This window comes from Pogona vitticeps, chromosome 4 (genome assembly GCF_051106095.1).
Source record: "Pogona vitticeps strain Pit_001003342236 chromosome 4, PviZW2.1, whole genome shotgun sequence".
NCBI lineage: Eukaryota > Metazoa > Chordata > Lepidosauria > Squamata > Agamidae > Pogona > Pogona vitticeps.
In genome coordinates this window covers 87,604,043-87,622,602 of record NC_135786.1, presented here as the reverse complement: position 1 = coordinate 87,622,602, position 18,560 = coordinate 87,604,043, and the positions used below count along the sequence as shown (strand labels likewise).

The 18,560-nt window shown below is 41.4% G+C and overlaps 1 protein-coding gene across 2 annotated transcripts in view; it reads left to right on the top strand.

Moving 5' to 3' along the window:
* Positions 1–14,129, top strand: part of SYDE2 (synapse defective Rho GTPase homolog 2) — a 54,319-nt gene extending 40,190 nt beyond the window's left edge. The window contains exons 5-6 of one of the 2 annotated variants that reach the window (XR_012086475.2): positions 7,856–8,087; positions 12,901–13,224. Coding sequence is in view for 1 of the 2 variants with exons in the window: in XM_072997892.2 (XP_072853993.2) it covers positions 7,856–8,087; positions 12,901–13,391 (723 nt within the window). In the remaining variant the exon portion in view is untranslated. Of the gene's footprint in view, positions 1–7,855; positions 8,088–12,900 lie in introns of both variants that reach the window. The other variant, XM_072997892.2, reaches the window with a different exon arrangement.
* The last annotated feature ends 4,431 nt before the right edge of the window (positions 14,130–18,560 follow it).

Below are 18,560 nucleotides of genomic sequence, written 5' to 3'. Positions count from 1 at the left end.
CTTGGTGTTGGGTCTAGGCCAATCACGAACGGCTTCTATCTTGGCCTCTAGGGGTTTTATCACTCCTCCCCCTACTATGTGACCCAAGTATTTTATTTCTGGGCTACCCAGCTGCAGTTTGTTCTCTTTGCAGGGCCTAGGCCAAAGCACTCCCTCCCCTGGGTTAAAGTGCCTCTCTCTGCCTTCCTGGTCATCCCAATCTTTCTTTCTGACCTTTTGAGCTTGCAGGGTCTCTGCTGCTAGCTCTAGGTTTCTCTTTAGGTCATACCTTAAAGAGTCTATATATGTCACAACATCTTGTGGGTCATCCTGGGTGATCTGCTCCCAATTTTGTTTGATCAGATCAAGGGGCCCTTTCACCCTTCTCCCAAATAAAAGTTCAAACGGACTGAACCCGGTACTGGCTTGTGGCACTGATCGATAAGCAAACAAAAGGGATTGCAGCTTCTGGTCCCAATTGTTTGGATTCTCTGCCAAGTAAGCCCTAATCATGCGCATTAGAGTCCCATTGAACTTCTCAGTTAACCCATTACTTTCAGGGTGATAGGCAGTGGTTTCCTTGTGCTTAATTCCACAGATTTGCCATAAGCGTTTCATGAGCCTCGATGTGAACGATGCGCCCAAATCTGTGATTATTTTTGAGGCAAATCCCATCCTGGACATATACCCCACCAAGGCATCTGCCACTGTGTTAGTTTCAATGTTAGTCAAGGGAATGGCTTCAGGGTACCTCGTGGCATGGTCCACAATGGTGAGAATGAACCTGTTCCCCCTCTTTGTGGCCTTGGGCAAAGGTCCCACAATATCCACCCCTATGCATTTGAACGGAGTGTCAATCACAGGCAAAGGGCACAACTTTGCTTTGGTCCTGTCGCGGCTATTCCCCTGCCTTTGACACACATCACATTGTTTACAGAACTCCCTGATCTGCTTCCCTATGTCAGGCCAGTAAAAATTCTGTGTGATTCTCTGCTGTGTTTTGTTCACCCCTAAGTGCGCAGCAAACATGTCAGAGTGCCCCCTTTGTAAGATCATGGGGCGATACTTTTCAGGTACCACTAGCTGACTACGGATCCCATCTCCCCCTTTTGAGATATTCCTCAGGGTCTCTCTATACAAAATCCCCTTTTCCTCTAGAAATCTCACTGGGGTTTCAGGTGTTAGCTGGGCGTCAGTCACCTGTTCAAAACACTTTTGGAGAGTGGCGTCTGCCTTTTGCTCTTGGCCAAATCGGCTGTCTGTGGTTAAGGTTTCCACCACAGCTTCTGAACTCCCCTCTGCTTCCGTCTCTGGCTCATCAGTACCCCCCTGAACTGTCCCCGTGGTGGCTTGTGAACGTGTAATCACTAGCACCCGTTTCACATGTTCAGCCAGGTCATTTCCCACGAGCACGGCTGCTGGCAGAGTCGATGAAATCGCTAGCCGCCAAACTCCCCTCCAGCCTTGAAAGTTCACAGGTACCTCCGCTACTGGCAGTGAGATCACCTGCCCCTCAATCCCTGCCACCTTCATGCTCTCATTTGGGATTACATACTCCCTAGGAATAATATCTGGATGGCACAGGGTCACCTGGGAACAAGTGTCCCTCAACCCCCGATACTGATGGTCAAGTATTCCTACGTCCACCCCTGCTGTTTCAAACAACTGAGAATCTGTTCTCACGAGCAAGCAGCACTTGACCTCCACAAGAGGACCATTTTCCTCAGCCTGATCAGCAGATGTAACTGTTCCAGATTGAGTAGCCATGGCAACAGGCTCCCTCAGTGACAAGGAGCTTTGCTCTTTCTGGACACAGAACACCGCTTTTGGCTTGGTTCCACTCGAATCCTGAGGCACAATTCCTTTTAGCTGCTTTAATTTCTCACACTCTGAGATTAGATGGCCCTTTCCCTGACAGAAATAACATTTTCTGCTATATTTTGAGTCTTTCTTATCTTGTTTTGGTTTTCCCTCCAAAATCTGAGGTCTTGGTTTCATGTCTGAGGGCTTCCCTTCACCATGGGTCCCTCCCCCTTGCTGGTTTCTTCCTGGTCCCTGAGAGTACTTGCTGTAGGTTTCTTTGGGTTTATCTACAGATTTCCACTCAGCACCTAAGGGTTTTCTTATTTGATAAATAAAATCTGCGATCTCGGCTGCTTCTGCCACAGATTTCGGTTTCCTTTCCCTCACCTGGAATTTCAGTTCCCCATGCAGGACTGAATAGAACTGTTCCAGCGCTATCAAGTCTTTGAGCTGCTGAAAGGTCTCTGTCCCCTCCTGAGATAGCCATTTCTCTAGCAGCCTCACCAATTGGGCCCCCACTTGGGTAAAAGTCTGCTCTGGTTTCTTGGTGATTGACCTGAATCTTTGCCTCAGCTGTTCCGCATTTATCCCATGTCTGGCAAACACCAGTTTTTTAAACTCTGCAAAATCTTTCATCAGTTCCTCTGGCATCTCTGCATAGACTTCTGCAAGGCTGCCACTGATTAAAGATCGCATGATGGTCATCTTCTCAGTTTCCCTTACTGAGAAGTCCACAAACGCTCTTTCCACTAGGGAAAAGAACACTTCAGGACAATCTCCCTTGTGGTACACAGGGAATTTCTTCAGGTCAGCTTTAGACAATTGGCCTCCCTCAGAATCCCTATTGTTATTATTGTTCTGGTTCATCATTTCCAATTTTCTTAACTCAAACGCCATCCTTTCTTTTTCCAGAGCAATTTTCTCTCTCTCTAATTCGAAATGTCTCTGTTTCTCTCTTTCCCTTTCCTCCATTTTTTCTCTCTCTAATCTTTCCTCCATTTTTTCTCTCTCTAATCTTTCCTCCATTTCAAATTGCCTCATCCTCAGTTCATGCTGTTGGGCTATGAGCATTTTCCTGAGTTCGGGGTTCTGCTCTCCTGTGCTGTCACCCTGCACTGAGCCAAATTCATCCTCAGAACCTTGGTCTACCTGGGGGTCTTTCACTTCACCCATTTCTGCCATTTGGCTTTGAGTCAAGGGCATAATCCCCCCCCCAGAACAGGCTGCTTTCAAAAGTCAAGCCTCAAAATAAAGCGACCACTTTTTTTTTTCTTTTGCCTCAGAACCAGCTTTCTATAGATTGCTGCTGTTCTTCAGCACTAACTTGCAACAGTTGCGAGCCAGAGTCTACCCCCCTCTGCTAGGCCTCTCAGCAGGCAGGCTAGATCACTGCTACCACACAGTTTTGCCTCAGCTTTTTTCCCGCCAAAACAGGCTGCCTCAGAGCTCCCTAATCTAGTCCCCAATCTGAGGTTACACGTTCTTCTACTAGCGCACCCCCCCCGTGAGGTACACCTAGAAGATTACCTACATGCTCTCAGATTGTCCCTGACTAGACCCCCCTTGCTCTGGGCACACTTGCCAAGGCTTTGCTGTACCACTGGACAACTGGACCAGTCGTATCCCACACGCTGGACACCAATCAATGTGACAAACCCAGACCTACTGGAGGATGCCACAGTTTCACTAAGCTGCCACCAACCATTCCCTATAAGAAGTCACACAGACCAGGGATGGATTTTTAACAAATAAAGGAATAAGGTTTATTTACACAACACACAGGGAAAATAAAATGATCAGGTGAATAAGATACAGTAACGTGGCTTAGTCTCAATCATACATACACACAGTTTGGTTCACACAGAACACTTAACTTGAAGCACAGACCCTGAACCTATCAGTTCTGGCTAACCATACAGACACCTGAACCTATCAGGTTGGTACTGACTGACACACAGTAGTACCCTGTCTGACACACAGACTCCCACTCAAGCTTCTTCTCTCAGCTCTCCTCCAGCTTCTCCTAGCTTCTCACACACGCTCCACATATATATACAGTACAGCCCCTCCTCCTGATGTCCCGCCTTCCACTCCCCATAGGATGGAACTTTCCCTCCAAACCCATGACAGACAGGTAACATCAGTGCTGTATGTAACACCCATTACCTCCTGGGAAATAGAAGGGGAAGAGATGGAGGCAGTGACAGATTTTACTTTCTTGGTTTCCATGATCACTGCAGATGGTGACAGCAGGCCCGAAATTAAAAGACGCCTGCTTCTTGGGAGGAAAGTGATGACAAACCTCGACAGCATCTTAAAAAGCAGAGACATCACCTTGCCAACATAAGTCTAAATAGTCAAAGCTATGGTTTTTCCTGTAGTGATGTATGGACGTGAGAGCTGGACCATAAAGAAAACTGACCGCTGAAGAATTGATGCTTTTGAATTGTGGTGCTGGAGGAGGCTCTTGAGAGTCCCCTGGACTGCAAGGAGAACAAACCTATCCATTCTAAAGGAAATCAACCCTGAGTGCTCACTGGAAGGACAGATCCTGAAGCTGAGGCTCCAATACTTTGGCCATCTCATGAGAAGAGAAGACTCCCTGGAAATGTCGCTGATGTTAGGAAAGCATGAAGGCAGGAGGAGAAGGGGACAACAGAGGACGAGATGTTTGGACAGTGTCATCGAATCTGCCAACATGAATTTGACCCAACTGCGGGAGGGCCTGGCATGCTCTGGTCCATGGGGTCATGAAGAGTCGGACACGACTAAACAACAACAAAAGGGATCAGACAAATACTATACTGAAAAACATAAGCAACACCAAAACACATTCAGAGCAGTAAGGCATAACAGTTCATTTGAAAAAAACACTTAGGCAGCCAATCGCTAGGGAAAGCATCTCTGAAGAGGAAGGCCTTCACCTGCTAGTGGAAGGACAGCAAAGATGGGGCCAGCCCAAAATCTGGGAGCAGAACAGAGAAAGCTGCTCTTCCATGTCCCCATCAGACGCACCTGTGAAGGTGGTGGGACCAAGAGAAAGCCCTCTCCTGATGATCTTAACTCCTAAGCCAGCTCATAAAGGAAGATGCAGTCCATGGGCCCAAATAGAAGATGACGTTGGCAGATATTTTTGTCCACGTTTATATGGGTTTATTTCATCGGAATCACTTAATTGTTATTTCAATTTGTATTCAGTCTTCTTCTCAAAAGTGGAACTGTGAGAACTTGCTTTGGTCTTGTTACTCTCCCTTCGGAGGCCGCCTGTGGTAGGCAGCATGCAGCGCTCAGAAGGGGACAAGAGGGTTGGAAGGAGATGAGGAAAGAGAAAGATTCAGGTTAAATTATCTTCCAGTGTTGAGGAGTATGTGTGAGGGATGGTGTATGCGTGGACTAGTGTATCTGCCATCTGTATGTTTGGCTAGTGTGTGAAGGAGATTTATATTAATCTGTAACAAATAACAGACGCAGATTTGCTTTGCTGCTTGGTTCCCTTGGTCAAAAGGAAAAGCCATTAAAAAAAAACAAACTGGACTATGTAACCCGCCTGTTTGGCATTAAAAATTGAACAGCAAGAGTTGACCAGTTCTTTTTTTTAGACAGCTATATCCCTTTTAGAGCCCTTGCAGGCAGGATTGCATTGGCTAGTTACAATGTGATCTCACTTTTGCATAACAAACAATGAATGCTCAAAGGTTACATATGGTGTCTGAAATCGAATGAGATTTTGCAGGGCCTGTAAAATGCGAATGACTAAAAATAAATGAAAGGATTTAACTCAACTTTGTTGATGGAAAAACAAATTGATTTTGAGCAAGTAGAACACAGTGGTTATTGAACCATCAGTCAACAACCATGTGGCTGTTCTCAATATCTTGGGGAAAAATAATTTTATTGACTTGATAAGCTACCATATGGTGACTTTAAATTTTCAGACAGCTCCAACTAAAAACTCCTGCATAATTAGTTTTACATATAGGTGGTACATGCTTTATTGCTAAGTAGCATTTTAACCTCCTGTCAAGAAGGAGCCTAGTGAAAATAACCAGCTTTCACTGATTTTATAGGTAGACCAGCTAGACAGAGGCAACTTTTTTTCTAAGCATAGTTACTTAACCCCAACTTCTTATAAAAAGCACTATTTATGTTTTCTCTTTAACATCTTGCCTTTCCTTTTTTCTCTGTTTTGGCTTTTGTTTGTTTGTTTGTTTATAGGGTTATTGCTTTTCTGCCCACTGGGGCTCCCAAAATAATGTCCAAGAGATAAATTAAAATTATTAAAAGAGAGATTAAAACATTTTAAAAGAAGATTTTAAAATTCTCCAAGAGACAGTTTAAAAACCATTCTTAAAGTCCCAAAGCTGTTCAGAACAATGGCTGAAACCCTATTGCCTGAACTGGGATAATGTTATCAACCTGGAATAGTAATGCTTAATTTAATTTGGTTGAAAACTTCCTATCCCCTTATCAGGTTCTGACGTTCCCTGGGGTTCTCTTTGATCTGGGGAATGCTTTGAGAGCCTTAGGGAACAGGGCAAGATGGAGAGCCTTTTATAGCCAAAGGTTGGCATTGCTGGTAAGATTTGGACTTTTTTACACACACACACACACACACACACACACACACACACACACACACACACACACACACACACACACACACACACACACACACACACACACACACACACACACACACACACACACACACATATTCAGAGGCTAATGGTGCCATCCTGGGTTGCACATTGTAAAGCCACGTCATTAGGATCTCAGACAATATGCTTTGGCTGTCCACTAGAAGGTCAACAATAAAGAAGTATATACCATATTTCTCCAAAAATAAGACAGGGTCTTATTTATTTATTTATATTTATTTATTTATTTAATTTATATCCCGCCTATCTAGTCCGATGGACTATATTAATTTTTTGTTCAAAAAAAAGGTCATTAGGGCATATTTCCATGGGATGTTTTATTTTTTCACGTACAACAACCTATATTTATTCAAATATTACGAGCATCCTGAAAAATCATATGACTTGTTTTCAGGTTAGGTCTTATTTTCAGCGCAACAACAAGTATTTATGTTTTTGGGCTATAATTCCTAGAATTCCCCAGGCTGTGCTAGAGAGTTCTGGGAATTATTGTCAAATATTGTCCAAAAACACAAATATGCAACCTGAGTGGAGCCTTATGTTATTTGAGAGGGAGTTCCAAAGTTGATGTCTAGCTTTAAAAAGTAACTTTTCAAATCTCAATATACGATTTGGCACTCTTCATTTCTAAAGCTCCTGTTGACTCTTCAGGAGCCCTACCAGCTGAAGAGTGGTGTATTATAATTAAATAAATACGTACAATATATTTATATATCAATGTATTGTAATGATATAATGATATAACTGTAGCAGTTTCCACTTAAAGGTGCAGTCGGATGTTGGAAAAGTTACTTCTTTTGGATGACCTGGGGACCAGTAATGGAACTGAGAAGAGTTCATTTTTGGAGTTCAACTTTCAGAATTCCTTATTGGCCTTGTGGCTATTTGCCACTGAATCCATGCACAGTGACTGAAATCCAGTAGTAGGACCCCCCCCCCCCCCCAATAGAGTAGGGGAATGAATCAGTGCGGATTTGGTGAGTCACCTTCTCCAAGGTTCTGCTAGTTCAGTGGGTATACTCTAGTTGGGACTTACTACTGAATTTCTGCCTCTATGTCACAGAACATAAGAGTACTGTATTTATTTGAAAGTAAAGCAAGTTCTATTCAAAGGGGCTTCATTTCAGTCCAGTGTAAGGCTTACTTCCAGCTAAGTACAGTTTAATGCCACCTGCAGAACATTCGTGGGAGAGGAAGTACAGAATTGTGAGCAAAAGCACCAGGTCCTCCGTGCACTTCTACTGAACAGACAAAAAGGTGCATCTGAAAGTTATCTCATGTTGACTGACATTATGCAAAAATGACATTATTGTGGCTACCAGGGAAAGGACAAGGCCTTGCAAAAGATAAAATCCATGTCTGCTTTTTCTCCCACAGGTAATGTAACAAGAACTGTTCTTTTGTATTTATTTCAGGCAACTTTAACAATGCTGTTGGATCATCTGAAATTGGTAGCTTCATACAACGAAGTGAACAGAATGACATGCCAGAATTTAGCTGTGTGTTTTGGGCCAGTATTACTGAGCCAAAGGCAGGAAACCACTAATCACAACAACAGAGTTTTCACTGATTCAGAAGAACTTGCCAGTGCCTTGGACTTCAAAAAACATATAGAAGTTCTGCATTACTTACTCCAGTTGTGGCCAGGTAAAAGGATCGTGAAGGATTATGCGTGGAGAGAGTTATTTCCAGGAGAGTTAGCTATACTAGTGTGTTGTGGGAAAAAAATGAGAGTTTTGAGATACTTTACAGACCAACACATTTATTGTGCCATAATCTTTAGAAGGGACATACAGTATTGAACTTCTGTAATTCGTTTCCCCATTTGAAGTCTTTTTCCTCAAGAATGGCTTTTTCCAACCATTTAAAGGCCAGTAACTGTCCTAGAAAGTTGAAATGTTTGAATGTTTATTTGAATTCTTTATTGAGAACGGCTTTACATTCTTTGAGAAAGTATTGTTGTTGGTATGTGCTGTCAAGTTGCCTCCAACTTATGATGACCCTATGATTGAACGATCTTCAAAATGTTCTGTCCTCAACAGCCCTGCTCAGCCTTTGTAAAATCAATACTGTGGGAGTGAATCCATCTCAAATTTGGTCTTCTTTTCCTGGTGCCTTCAACCTTTCCCAGCATTATTGTCTTTTCCAGAAAATCTTGCCTTCTCATGATTTGCCAAAAGTAGGAGAACATCAAGTTTCATTTTTTTTTCCTTCAAAGATCCTTCAGGCTTGATTTGTTTGTCATTTTGCCGGTCCCGGGTATCTGCAAAGCTCTCCTCTAGCACCCTGTTTCAAACAAAAGTAAAAAAAAAAAAAAAAAAAAAAAAAAAAAAAAAACCCAGATGGGTGAAACAACCACAGACCCAAACTATATTCATCAGTTTTCTTCTTCATGTATTTGCAATACATTTTAAAGGAGACTAATATGTTTAGTCACTTTGAGAAATATTCCAAATAAAAAGTGCTGAGAGTGGCAATTTTTTAAAATGTTGTTGTGTGTAAGCTGCAATAGATGAGGTGAATAAATAGGAGACAAAGACTGTAGAACTGGAAAGTAGATTTATAAAAATGGAGTGGTTTTAATTGAATATAAGGCTCATGCATGTTTCTGTTCATGCAGTAGTGGAAGTAGCTGTCTCAGGCTGTGTAATCAGAGTTGTGTACAGGAGCATTGTCTCATCTTTACTTCAGTGTTTTTGTTTGTTTGACTTTTATATAGAAGAATAACAGTTCTGAGGAGGAAATGCAGAAGGCATCCTGTTTTAGGATTGCCTAATTCTATGTTAAACTTCTAAAATAACTGTGATCAAGTCTTAACACTCAGTTGAAACATTATGGTATAGCATATTCCAGTACCAGTAATATTTTCCTTAAATATCTTCCAACTAAGTCTGAAGCTGGTTTATCAACGCAAGCATTCATGTAGAAGATCATTAACATGAAAAAACATTGCTTTATAAAATTGGAAGGGATCTCAGGAGTCATTTAGTCCGTCTCCTTTGTTATTTCACAACTGGAAATCCACTGCTGATGCATCCCTGGCTAGTTGCCATCCATATTTTGCTTAGAACACCTCCAGTGAAGAAGAGCCATTTCCCCAAAAGACAACTTTTACCTCACCAGCGTCTTCCTTGTATTTGAGCCAAAATGATGTTCTTCTTCGTGGCCTCTGTGAATGCACACAATTGAGTTGTTCTGCGCCTGCGCAGGACCTCTCGGAAGTTTCTAGAGCTTGAAGACATGTGATTAGTAGGACATTCCCCCGTGGAGCGCATGCTCCACCCGCCAGAAGTCTCCTCAGTTCCTGTAAGAGTCTGCCGCCATCAAAGAACTAGTTCTAGTCATAGGATAGGATTCACTACACAACACTGGAAACAATATGTCCAGTACTTTAAAACCTTTTAAAGGAGACCAATATGTTGAAATGTATTTCAAACACATGAAGAAGAAAGTAGATGAATATAGTTTGGGCTGGTGGTTGTTTTGCCCATCTTGTTTTTTACTTTCATTTAGGGTCGTATCCTTTCTCTTTTGCATCTGTACCAGACTTCTTTACCCAATCTTGGCTCTTTAGGAGCTTTAGATTTACAGTTTTGTTGTCTAATAGTGGCTCATGGACTGGGGTAGTGGTATGCCTTATCTCAAAATTTCAGAATGGGCACTTCCCCCCATTCCCCCCCAAGGTAATGAGCTGCTTTCTCTCTCTATTAAACTGTAAGTGAAAATAGAAATCTGAGTTAGTGCAGTACAAACATGTAATAATCATGTTCTGTCAAGGTGCTTCTGACTTGTAGTAACCCTTGCCAAGGGTTTCTAGGTACAGAGTTCTCCATTCCTTTCTTTTGGGGCGGCTCATAGATTGCACAGCTTGTCCATGACTATGCAGGCTGTAGTTTCTCCCAAGAAACTCCCAGGAAGCCCAGAGGGAAATTAAACTCCCAACCTCTGGCTTAGGTATTCAACTCCCTGAGCTATCCAGCTAGTGCTCTACAAAAGTGGGGTTCAATCAGGACGGTTAATTTCGGAGAGTAATTTGCACAATGACATTCTGGGTGGCATATGGGCAATTTTACTGATAAGTCCCAATCTTGTCAATATAGCTGTGGTGTGTCAAATGTTGTCAAACAAACCCATTCCATGATTAGTTTGCTGCATCACTTGGCAGAGCAAAGGGGTCATCCGAACCCTCCACAAGAGGGTGGAAAATTCTGTGGTACTTCCCCTACACCTTTGTTTCATTGTTAATGTAGACAGAAAGCAGGCTGTAGCACAAATGAGAAACCATCAACACCTTCTGTAAGTGCATAGTACCATGCAGTGTCCTTTCATTAAAGATTAAACATTTTAATTACATTACATTTAATTAAATTTAATTAAACACTGTGGAGAGGGCTAATGCTTGGGCTCTCAGCCATTTAATCCTCCCATGGATTTGGAAAAGTTGATAACGATGCTTGTGCTCCAGTTCAGCTCCTCGTTTTTATTTATTTATTTTAAAAATGGAAAACACATGGCCCTTGTTCATTCAGAAATGGTAACAAAGCTAGCACTTAAAGTTTAACACATGATCCCTTTGCCTTAAGAGGGCAAAGCCTAAACAGAAGAGCTTTTGTAGAAGGGCAGCCTCCACCCTCTCCTGTTTTCATTTTTAAAAATGCAAAGCTGCTCATGACCAGTAAGAGGTGTAGCCCCTCTAGTTAGACTTCAGTTCTGCAGGGAGGCATTTGGGGCTCCAGGGGGAGCTTATTCACATGATCAGCTTGCAAAGCGGCAGCCGCGTGAACACGTGCATGTCCTCTTTGAGCTTTGCAGCATGCTTGTTGTGTGCAGGATCTTGGCTTCTTGGCATACGGCCATAAATGTTGCTTTCCCGGGATCTGTAATATTTTACTTCATTTCTTTAAAATCTGAAACCATGCCTTTCATTGCAGATCTTTTTGAACTCTCACAGAAACTTAAGAGATTAAAAAATATATATATCACTAGAGGTTTTTGTGGGTTTTTTTTAGAGGAAAGTTACTTTTAGGAACTAAAAGAGCACAAATTGTACCAAAGGCAAAAACACTCGAAGGAGACTGAGGGGTCGCAGATGGGCACTGTTTCAGAAGAACATGACACTGAAACCACCCCTGCCCCTCCAGCCACACTTGCTTCACTCGTTGCCGGAACTAGTCAGGATGACAAGTCAGCTGTCCCGGTTAGGAACATGCAGTCAAAAACTGAAGCTCCTGAGAAGTCAACAGTGTGCAGCAGGTGCTCACATGGCTGAGTGTAAGCACTGCAAGAAGGTGCTCAAGCATGGACAGGATTTGGGCCATCTCTCCAAACATTGCATGCTTAGTCACCCGGAGACTCAGCCCAGGGCAGGGCATTGCTGCTGGCAAATGAAGTGGGTACTCTGGGGGCAAGTGGCTTCCTTATTGTGAAGGGTTAGGTCATTATATTGACAGGTCCAGTTGTCTCAGCTGTGACTGCAGCAGCTGTCCAGGGTTTCAAGCAGGATTATCTCCTAGCCCACCCAAGGACTAACCAGGTCTGGCTCTGCCTGGCTTCCAGAAGTAGGGAAGATAGATTAAGGATGGGTGCGGTAGTATCAACAGCTTTATATTTATTTTTATATCACCTTTCAATATGAAGCTTCTTCGAGGTGAGTTACAAATTAGATTTTTTAAAAAAATCCTATTGATAGATTTAAACCTTTTTGGCAATAATGATGCCCCCTTTCGTGTTTTGTATAGCAGTTGACCATTGTTGAAACCAATTTATAAAGACATGACATTAGGAATGCATGTGGAAGAGAAACATTGTACAGTTACAAAATACAATAAGCCTTGATCAGTAAAACATCTGTACTGTTTACCATAGGAAACCGATAATGAGAGGGGACTTAGTTTCTTGAGCTGTAAATCCATGAGTTCAGGTAATAAAAGCTCCCAATGTGTGTTGAGTGTATTTTTCCTCCCTCTGAGCTTGAGTTAATGGCTGCATAGGAAGAAATCTAGAAAAGCTTCAGCTGGCTTTGCACACATCTGGATCCAGAAAGGACAGCTTTCTTAGAGGGGTAGCTATATTTAACAACGATGTAATCTGTTTCTGCTTTCTGTTATTCAGCTGAATGTGTGTAGCAGATGGAAGCTCTTGGATTGTCATTTGAACAATATTGTAATTATGGATTGTAATTAACATTTTGCAAAGTTAATCAGAAGACTTCAAAATTTAATGGGCTTTTGCAGTTGTGGATGGACTAAGGCATGGTAGTTATGAAATAGAACTTCTGCTATTAAGCTTTGCCCTCTTAATAACAAGTTTTTAGCTAGCTGCAAAATCAAAACAGTAGAATGGATTGGCTGTTAAGTATGCATGGATCAGTGCATGTTGCAAGTGGAGGGGGCGGGGTTGTGGGAAACGTTACTCTGCTGATTTCTTGCAGCTAACGTATTAAAACTGTGCTTTGTTGCAGTACAACACACAGCTGCCAAAGAATCTGCATCCGTTGAACAACAGTCCTCCGTGAATTATTTGAGGCCGAAAAAGCAGCCGCCTCAAATGTTGAACTTAAGTGGCCATGAGATGACAGGAATCCTGCGCTCTAGGCCAGCCAGACTGGACAGCCCTTCAAGTAACCGCTATGCTGGAGACTGGAGTGGTTGTGGAGAGAGCTACTTCATCAGCCCCAAGGAGGCTCTGAGTGAAGCTGACTATGATGATGTTCCTTCAGAAGATGCAGAAAGTGGAGATGAAGGTAACAAAATGGATGGTTCAGAGAAGCTAATGGAACAACCCAATTGTGTTCATACAGAACATACCTTTCAGGCCTATTTGACAGTGCAAACAATGGATTCTGCAGTGAACCACAGAGGAAACCTCAAAGACTTGCAGGAAAGCATTGATGTTCTGCTAGGAAACCTGGAACGGGAACTGAATAAAAACAAGCTGAATATCCGTTACTAATAATTATCCTCTGCTACATTTCCCTTTCAATATGCCTTCTTTCCCTGCCCCTCTCAAGAGAGAGCAGGCTAAACAGGCAACCTTGGTGGGTTGCTGGTATAGCAATTCCATTATATGATGGTTTTGATCCCTAATAAGGTTAGAGTCATGTTTCCGTCTGTTGTTACGTCGTTCTCCCCCTTCCCTTCTCTTTTGTAGAAGGCATCAGTTTTGACCCTCTGGGTTTAAAATGGTTATTACGTGTGAAAAGATTCGAGAATTTCCCTCTCCCCTTCAATGTACTATGCACTTAACGAAATTTGGAGAGTTTATGCAAAACATACAATGCCTCACCTCTGTGTATGCTCCACAGGAATGGCACTCCTTGTTCCTGAAATTTTTGGTCTTGGTACGGATGTTCTCCCAGACGAGGGGATTAATATTGCTGCTTATTGGATAATATGCAGCACAACATGTAGGTAGATCATATTCTACCATATTTTGACACCTTTTTCACTTGCAATGCAAAGGCTGCTATAAAAATGCTTTTTATAATTATATTCCTATATATAGGAATATATATAAAAGGAATAATTATATTCCTTATATATATATATATGAAAAAGTTTAATTGTACAAACATTAATGTATTCCTGTATTAACACTTCCTAGCAATTATTTAAAACTGAACAAATTAAATATTTTTCTAACTTTTGTTTTGTACATATTTATATATTAAAAACATTGGGCTTTGTCCCAGCTACTTTGAGTATTGTGCCTCTGCATTGGAGGGATAAACCATAGGCCATAGCAAAACACAAGAGATTTAACTTACCCTGCAAAGCAGGAGTGCGTGTGCAAGGACCAGGTCAGGCCAGTGGGGGATAATAGGAGGACTTTGTGCCACTCCTGTGTGCCATCCAGCTTCTTCCATCTCACTTAGCCCAAGATCTAGAACTTTTGAAGGACAGTGGAAGGTGCTGTTATGCCCTAATGAGAACTCTCTGTACAGGAGTTCTGCTTCTGTCTGGATCATGCCCTTTGTATGTAGTTACTTGGGAAAGGTGCATATTAGATTTGAATAAGAACACGACTCCTAAAGGAACAGAAGGCTGCTTATTGGTCTCTCTGCATGGTGTAAGCAAGGATGGGATGTGTTGGGCCAGCCAGATGTTGCTGGACATCTTTCAGGAGTTGGATGGCCACAGTTAGCTTAGATTTTTCTTTTAAGTGTTAAACTCCCAAACGTGGATCATCATATGGATCAATACCTTTGAAATAGATTGTATAGAGAGTGTGATATGCCATTTGTGAAATTTTCCTTCCTTCTGAGGAACCCCTGACAGGAGTTCCTAAAGATGCTACAGAGATGGAACACCTGACAATCACTCCCATAATCCACAATTCCACATTCCAGTTGTTCATAAATGTGCACATTGGCTGAAATCCAACAATCTGCCTCATCTTCTGATGCCAGTAGAATTAGGAAGGCTGCCATTCCCCTCACTTCTCCAAAAACCTAGAAAGTATGTCGGCCCTTTGGAAAAGGGATTTAGAGTTCATGGTGGAGTAAGCACTGCAGGAGAAGGGACCATCACTAGTTCTGGCAGATGGCGCAGGATCTGGGAGAAACACACCATTGCACTATGGCTGTTCTGTTTTTGAATACATTTTGCTCTCAAAGGTACCTCTCCAAAGAGCAGTCAGTAGCAGTGTAGACATTTATTCTTTACATCACTGTTGGCCCTGACTTTGTTCCTGCCAAATATGAAAACATGTCGATGTACTTTTAAAGCAAACCAGATTTGCAATTGCTTTTTGTTTGGAGTTAGGTATAGATCCATATGCTGACCCATGTCTGGGAGGACATGTCAGTCCTATTAGGTTGCAAATAAATTCTATGTCTTATTTGTGACCTTGCTAAATCTTGCCCCCTCAAATTTCAGAGTGTTTATCTCAGGTGAATCTGTTGTCCTTCATTCTTCCTTTTGCTTGCAATAGAGAACCAGCCACTATGGACAGAGCGTCAGACAATTTTAAAGGAGAGACAAAATGTCCATGATTCAGAGAAGAAAAACTAGATAGTTATAGAAACATAGGAAAGCCCGCACTGCTCTGTGCTTCTATTTCTTAACTTTTTTGCAGCATGATCCCAAGTATGTTCAGTCAGATGTCAAGTCTTCTTGGTTAAAAAATGTATGTAGGCTGGCAGTCTTAATGTCACAACCTTAATGATTGTAACATTAAGATTTTTAATGGCAATCTTAATGTTATATTCTCCAGATGTCTAGACTTGTTACTAGTAAGGGCAAAACTGAGATTCTCTACAGTCCTACAGCTAGTTCACAAACTGACTTGATACATAGATAGTCCAAAGAGGGGAGTTATAGGAGCAAGCTCTGAAGTGACAGTGCATTCTTCTTCTTTAAGCAACCTTTATTGGCATAAAGACAGTGCATTCCTGCTCTTGTACGTAGGAAGGAACTTAAGAGTCAAGCTCATGCAAGCAGTCTGCACAGCTCAACCACATGTGTGCTGATCCTCAGTAAGGTGTGTATGTGCATGTACATATACAGCTGTAATGCACATTCTAGGTGGGTATGAACATAAGCCATGGGCTGAAACAGACATTATAGATAGCCAGGGATGATTGCTAAAAGCACATTCAGGTTGAAGAGATGGTTGCTTTTATGTCTGAAAAATCAGGTGTGTAGGAATCCTGTTCTTAACTCCTGAAGACTGGTACAAATCAATGTAAGCTGATTTGCAACTTGTGTGAAGTGATTTTTCCAAGAGGCAGCTTTGTTTCAGGATGTGTTACAAAAAATGAAAGATTTCATGGTACATACGTCTCAGGCATGATGCACAGTGCCCCTAGAAGGATTTGGTAAACTACTTCTGAGTACTCTATATCCACAAAACCCAGCAAACGATAGACATAAATTAAAATCAACTTGACTGCATAATTATTATTTGCATTTTTAGACTAACATTGCAATTTTAGTGTGACCTTTTGTCACATCAAAACTCATGACAGCTCTAAGTATCGAAGGAAATGGGTTGTGATCCATGAAACCCCACTTTGAAATAAATCTGTTTCTGTTTCTGTTACATCTAAGAAGTGAGAACAGATCTTGCTGTGCACTTGGATATTTTCAGCAATGAAGGGATTCCTTCTTCTAATGATGGTCCATTTGTAAAGTTGGTTTCTGCTTCAAATTTCAGTGCAGTGCTGCAAGTAAATTTTGTGTGACAATCTTGGAGTATTTGGCTTTTCATTTGCACAACAGTGGTTGGACCAAGGCCTTGTAGTGCCCAGTAATGCAACCTGAATTGTACTAATAACACAAGAGACATGAGAGTGGAGAGAGTCCTTGGGGGAAAGGGGGTGTTGTATTCTTTTATAGGATTTTTCTCATGTTCCTAATGCATGGTCAATAGTTGCCCCACAGTTGCAGGGTTTCCCCATCTTTCAAAGGTTGACATGAAAATGGAGAGAGTGACTTTTAAAATAATATAGCCTAAAGGTCTGGAAATATTTCGAAGTTCTTGGCTCAAATGGTGTGGATTGTTGTTGTTTTTAAGATTAAAAGTATTAGATTAAAAAAATAAGAACTATCAATTTACTGTTTATCTTGCCAGTTGTCTTAAACGGATATTGGCAGCTCTTCAGCCCTGCCCTTGAAAGGGTGAATGTGATAAATGCTTACTAAATTTGTTCTGAAATCCTTCATAGTTAACCAAAGCAGTTTTATGCAAGCCTAAATGAAAACTGAACTCCTATCCTTTGCTTAGCAATAAGACCCAAGCAATAAAAATTATACAACCAGTTGCCTCATAAAAAAATGAAGACTAAAACAGTGATATAGGTTGAATAGGCTTTTTGAAACAGCGATCCTAAAAACAAAAAGGTGGTAGTCATTTTAAACATGCATTTTGAATTTCACCGACTGCCTGTACAGTAGGACTGAAATTTTCTTATTAAACTACTTTTATCTTTTCTTTTTCTCTGAAACTGATGTAAGTGCTATTTAAGTTGTTCCTATATATTGTATGATTATTGATATATTAGTTATTTATTTACAATAGGATGAATGAAACTGGTGTATTATTTTTGCCACATTGCCCCAGTGAAATATTTTAGCTTTTTATTCAGTCTCACTTCATTAATTTATTATAGTGTGGCAATACCCAAACACAATAATGGCAATACAATAGCAAGGGTACTGTTCAACAACATAAATTTTAACCTGAAGCATTTATTGATATGCTGATGTATTTTTTTAAGTACATGTACAGGAAGTGGATTATTTTTGAACTATAAATGTTAATTCCGAATAAAACCTGAAATAATAAAAATGGATTGTTTTGTAAAATGTTGTAGTTTTTTTTTAAGAAATGCATATGACGTACACGTTTATGGTTTCAAAGATAATACTGAAGAAAATGATAAGGGCTATAAAAAGAATGGTTCATCATTTCAGGGCTATTAATTCAGTAATGCAGTGTGAAACAGGGAGAAAAATATGGGCCTAATCCTGTGCATGAGTTTGGGTAGTGACTCAGTGCTGCTGCTTTTAACCCAGACTTGCCATTTAGTTAGGCAGTGGGGGTAGCAAAGGGCAGTGGTCCCAGTCTTTATCAAGACAGGGATGCCTATAAAAGAAAAGAATAAAAGATGTACCAGATCAGACCAAAAAACTTGTCTCTTTAAACAATGCAACACAGAGAGTTGGGGTACATTGTTCAATTGGGTAGGCTTCCCTAAAAGAGAAGATGATGGGGAAAGAACTTCCAGCAGCTATGTTACACCCCCTCCCAAATCAGGAAACTCAAGTGAGCCCATTGTGTTTGGACTGAAGTGGACTAACCCCCCTAAGATCCATTGAAGAGGCCTTGCTTGGAGTACTGTGTTGGTCTCCACAAGAAGAAGAGCTTTTCTTTGTTGTTCCTGCAATATTTTGGAAGGTCTTCCCAAATATGTAACAAAGAGTGTGTGTTGTGGCACCTAAAAGCTGACAAATCTCTTACAACATAAGCTTTTTGGGACTGCACGCAGCTGGTGAAGTGTACAAAAGTGTTGTGCTGAGTATGCACAGGCTTACAACAGGACATGTAAGCGCTGTGAGCTGATAATATTGATTATAGAACGCTTCACAAAGACCCCAGACACCAATTCTTCTAAAAATT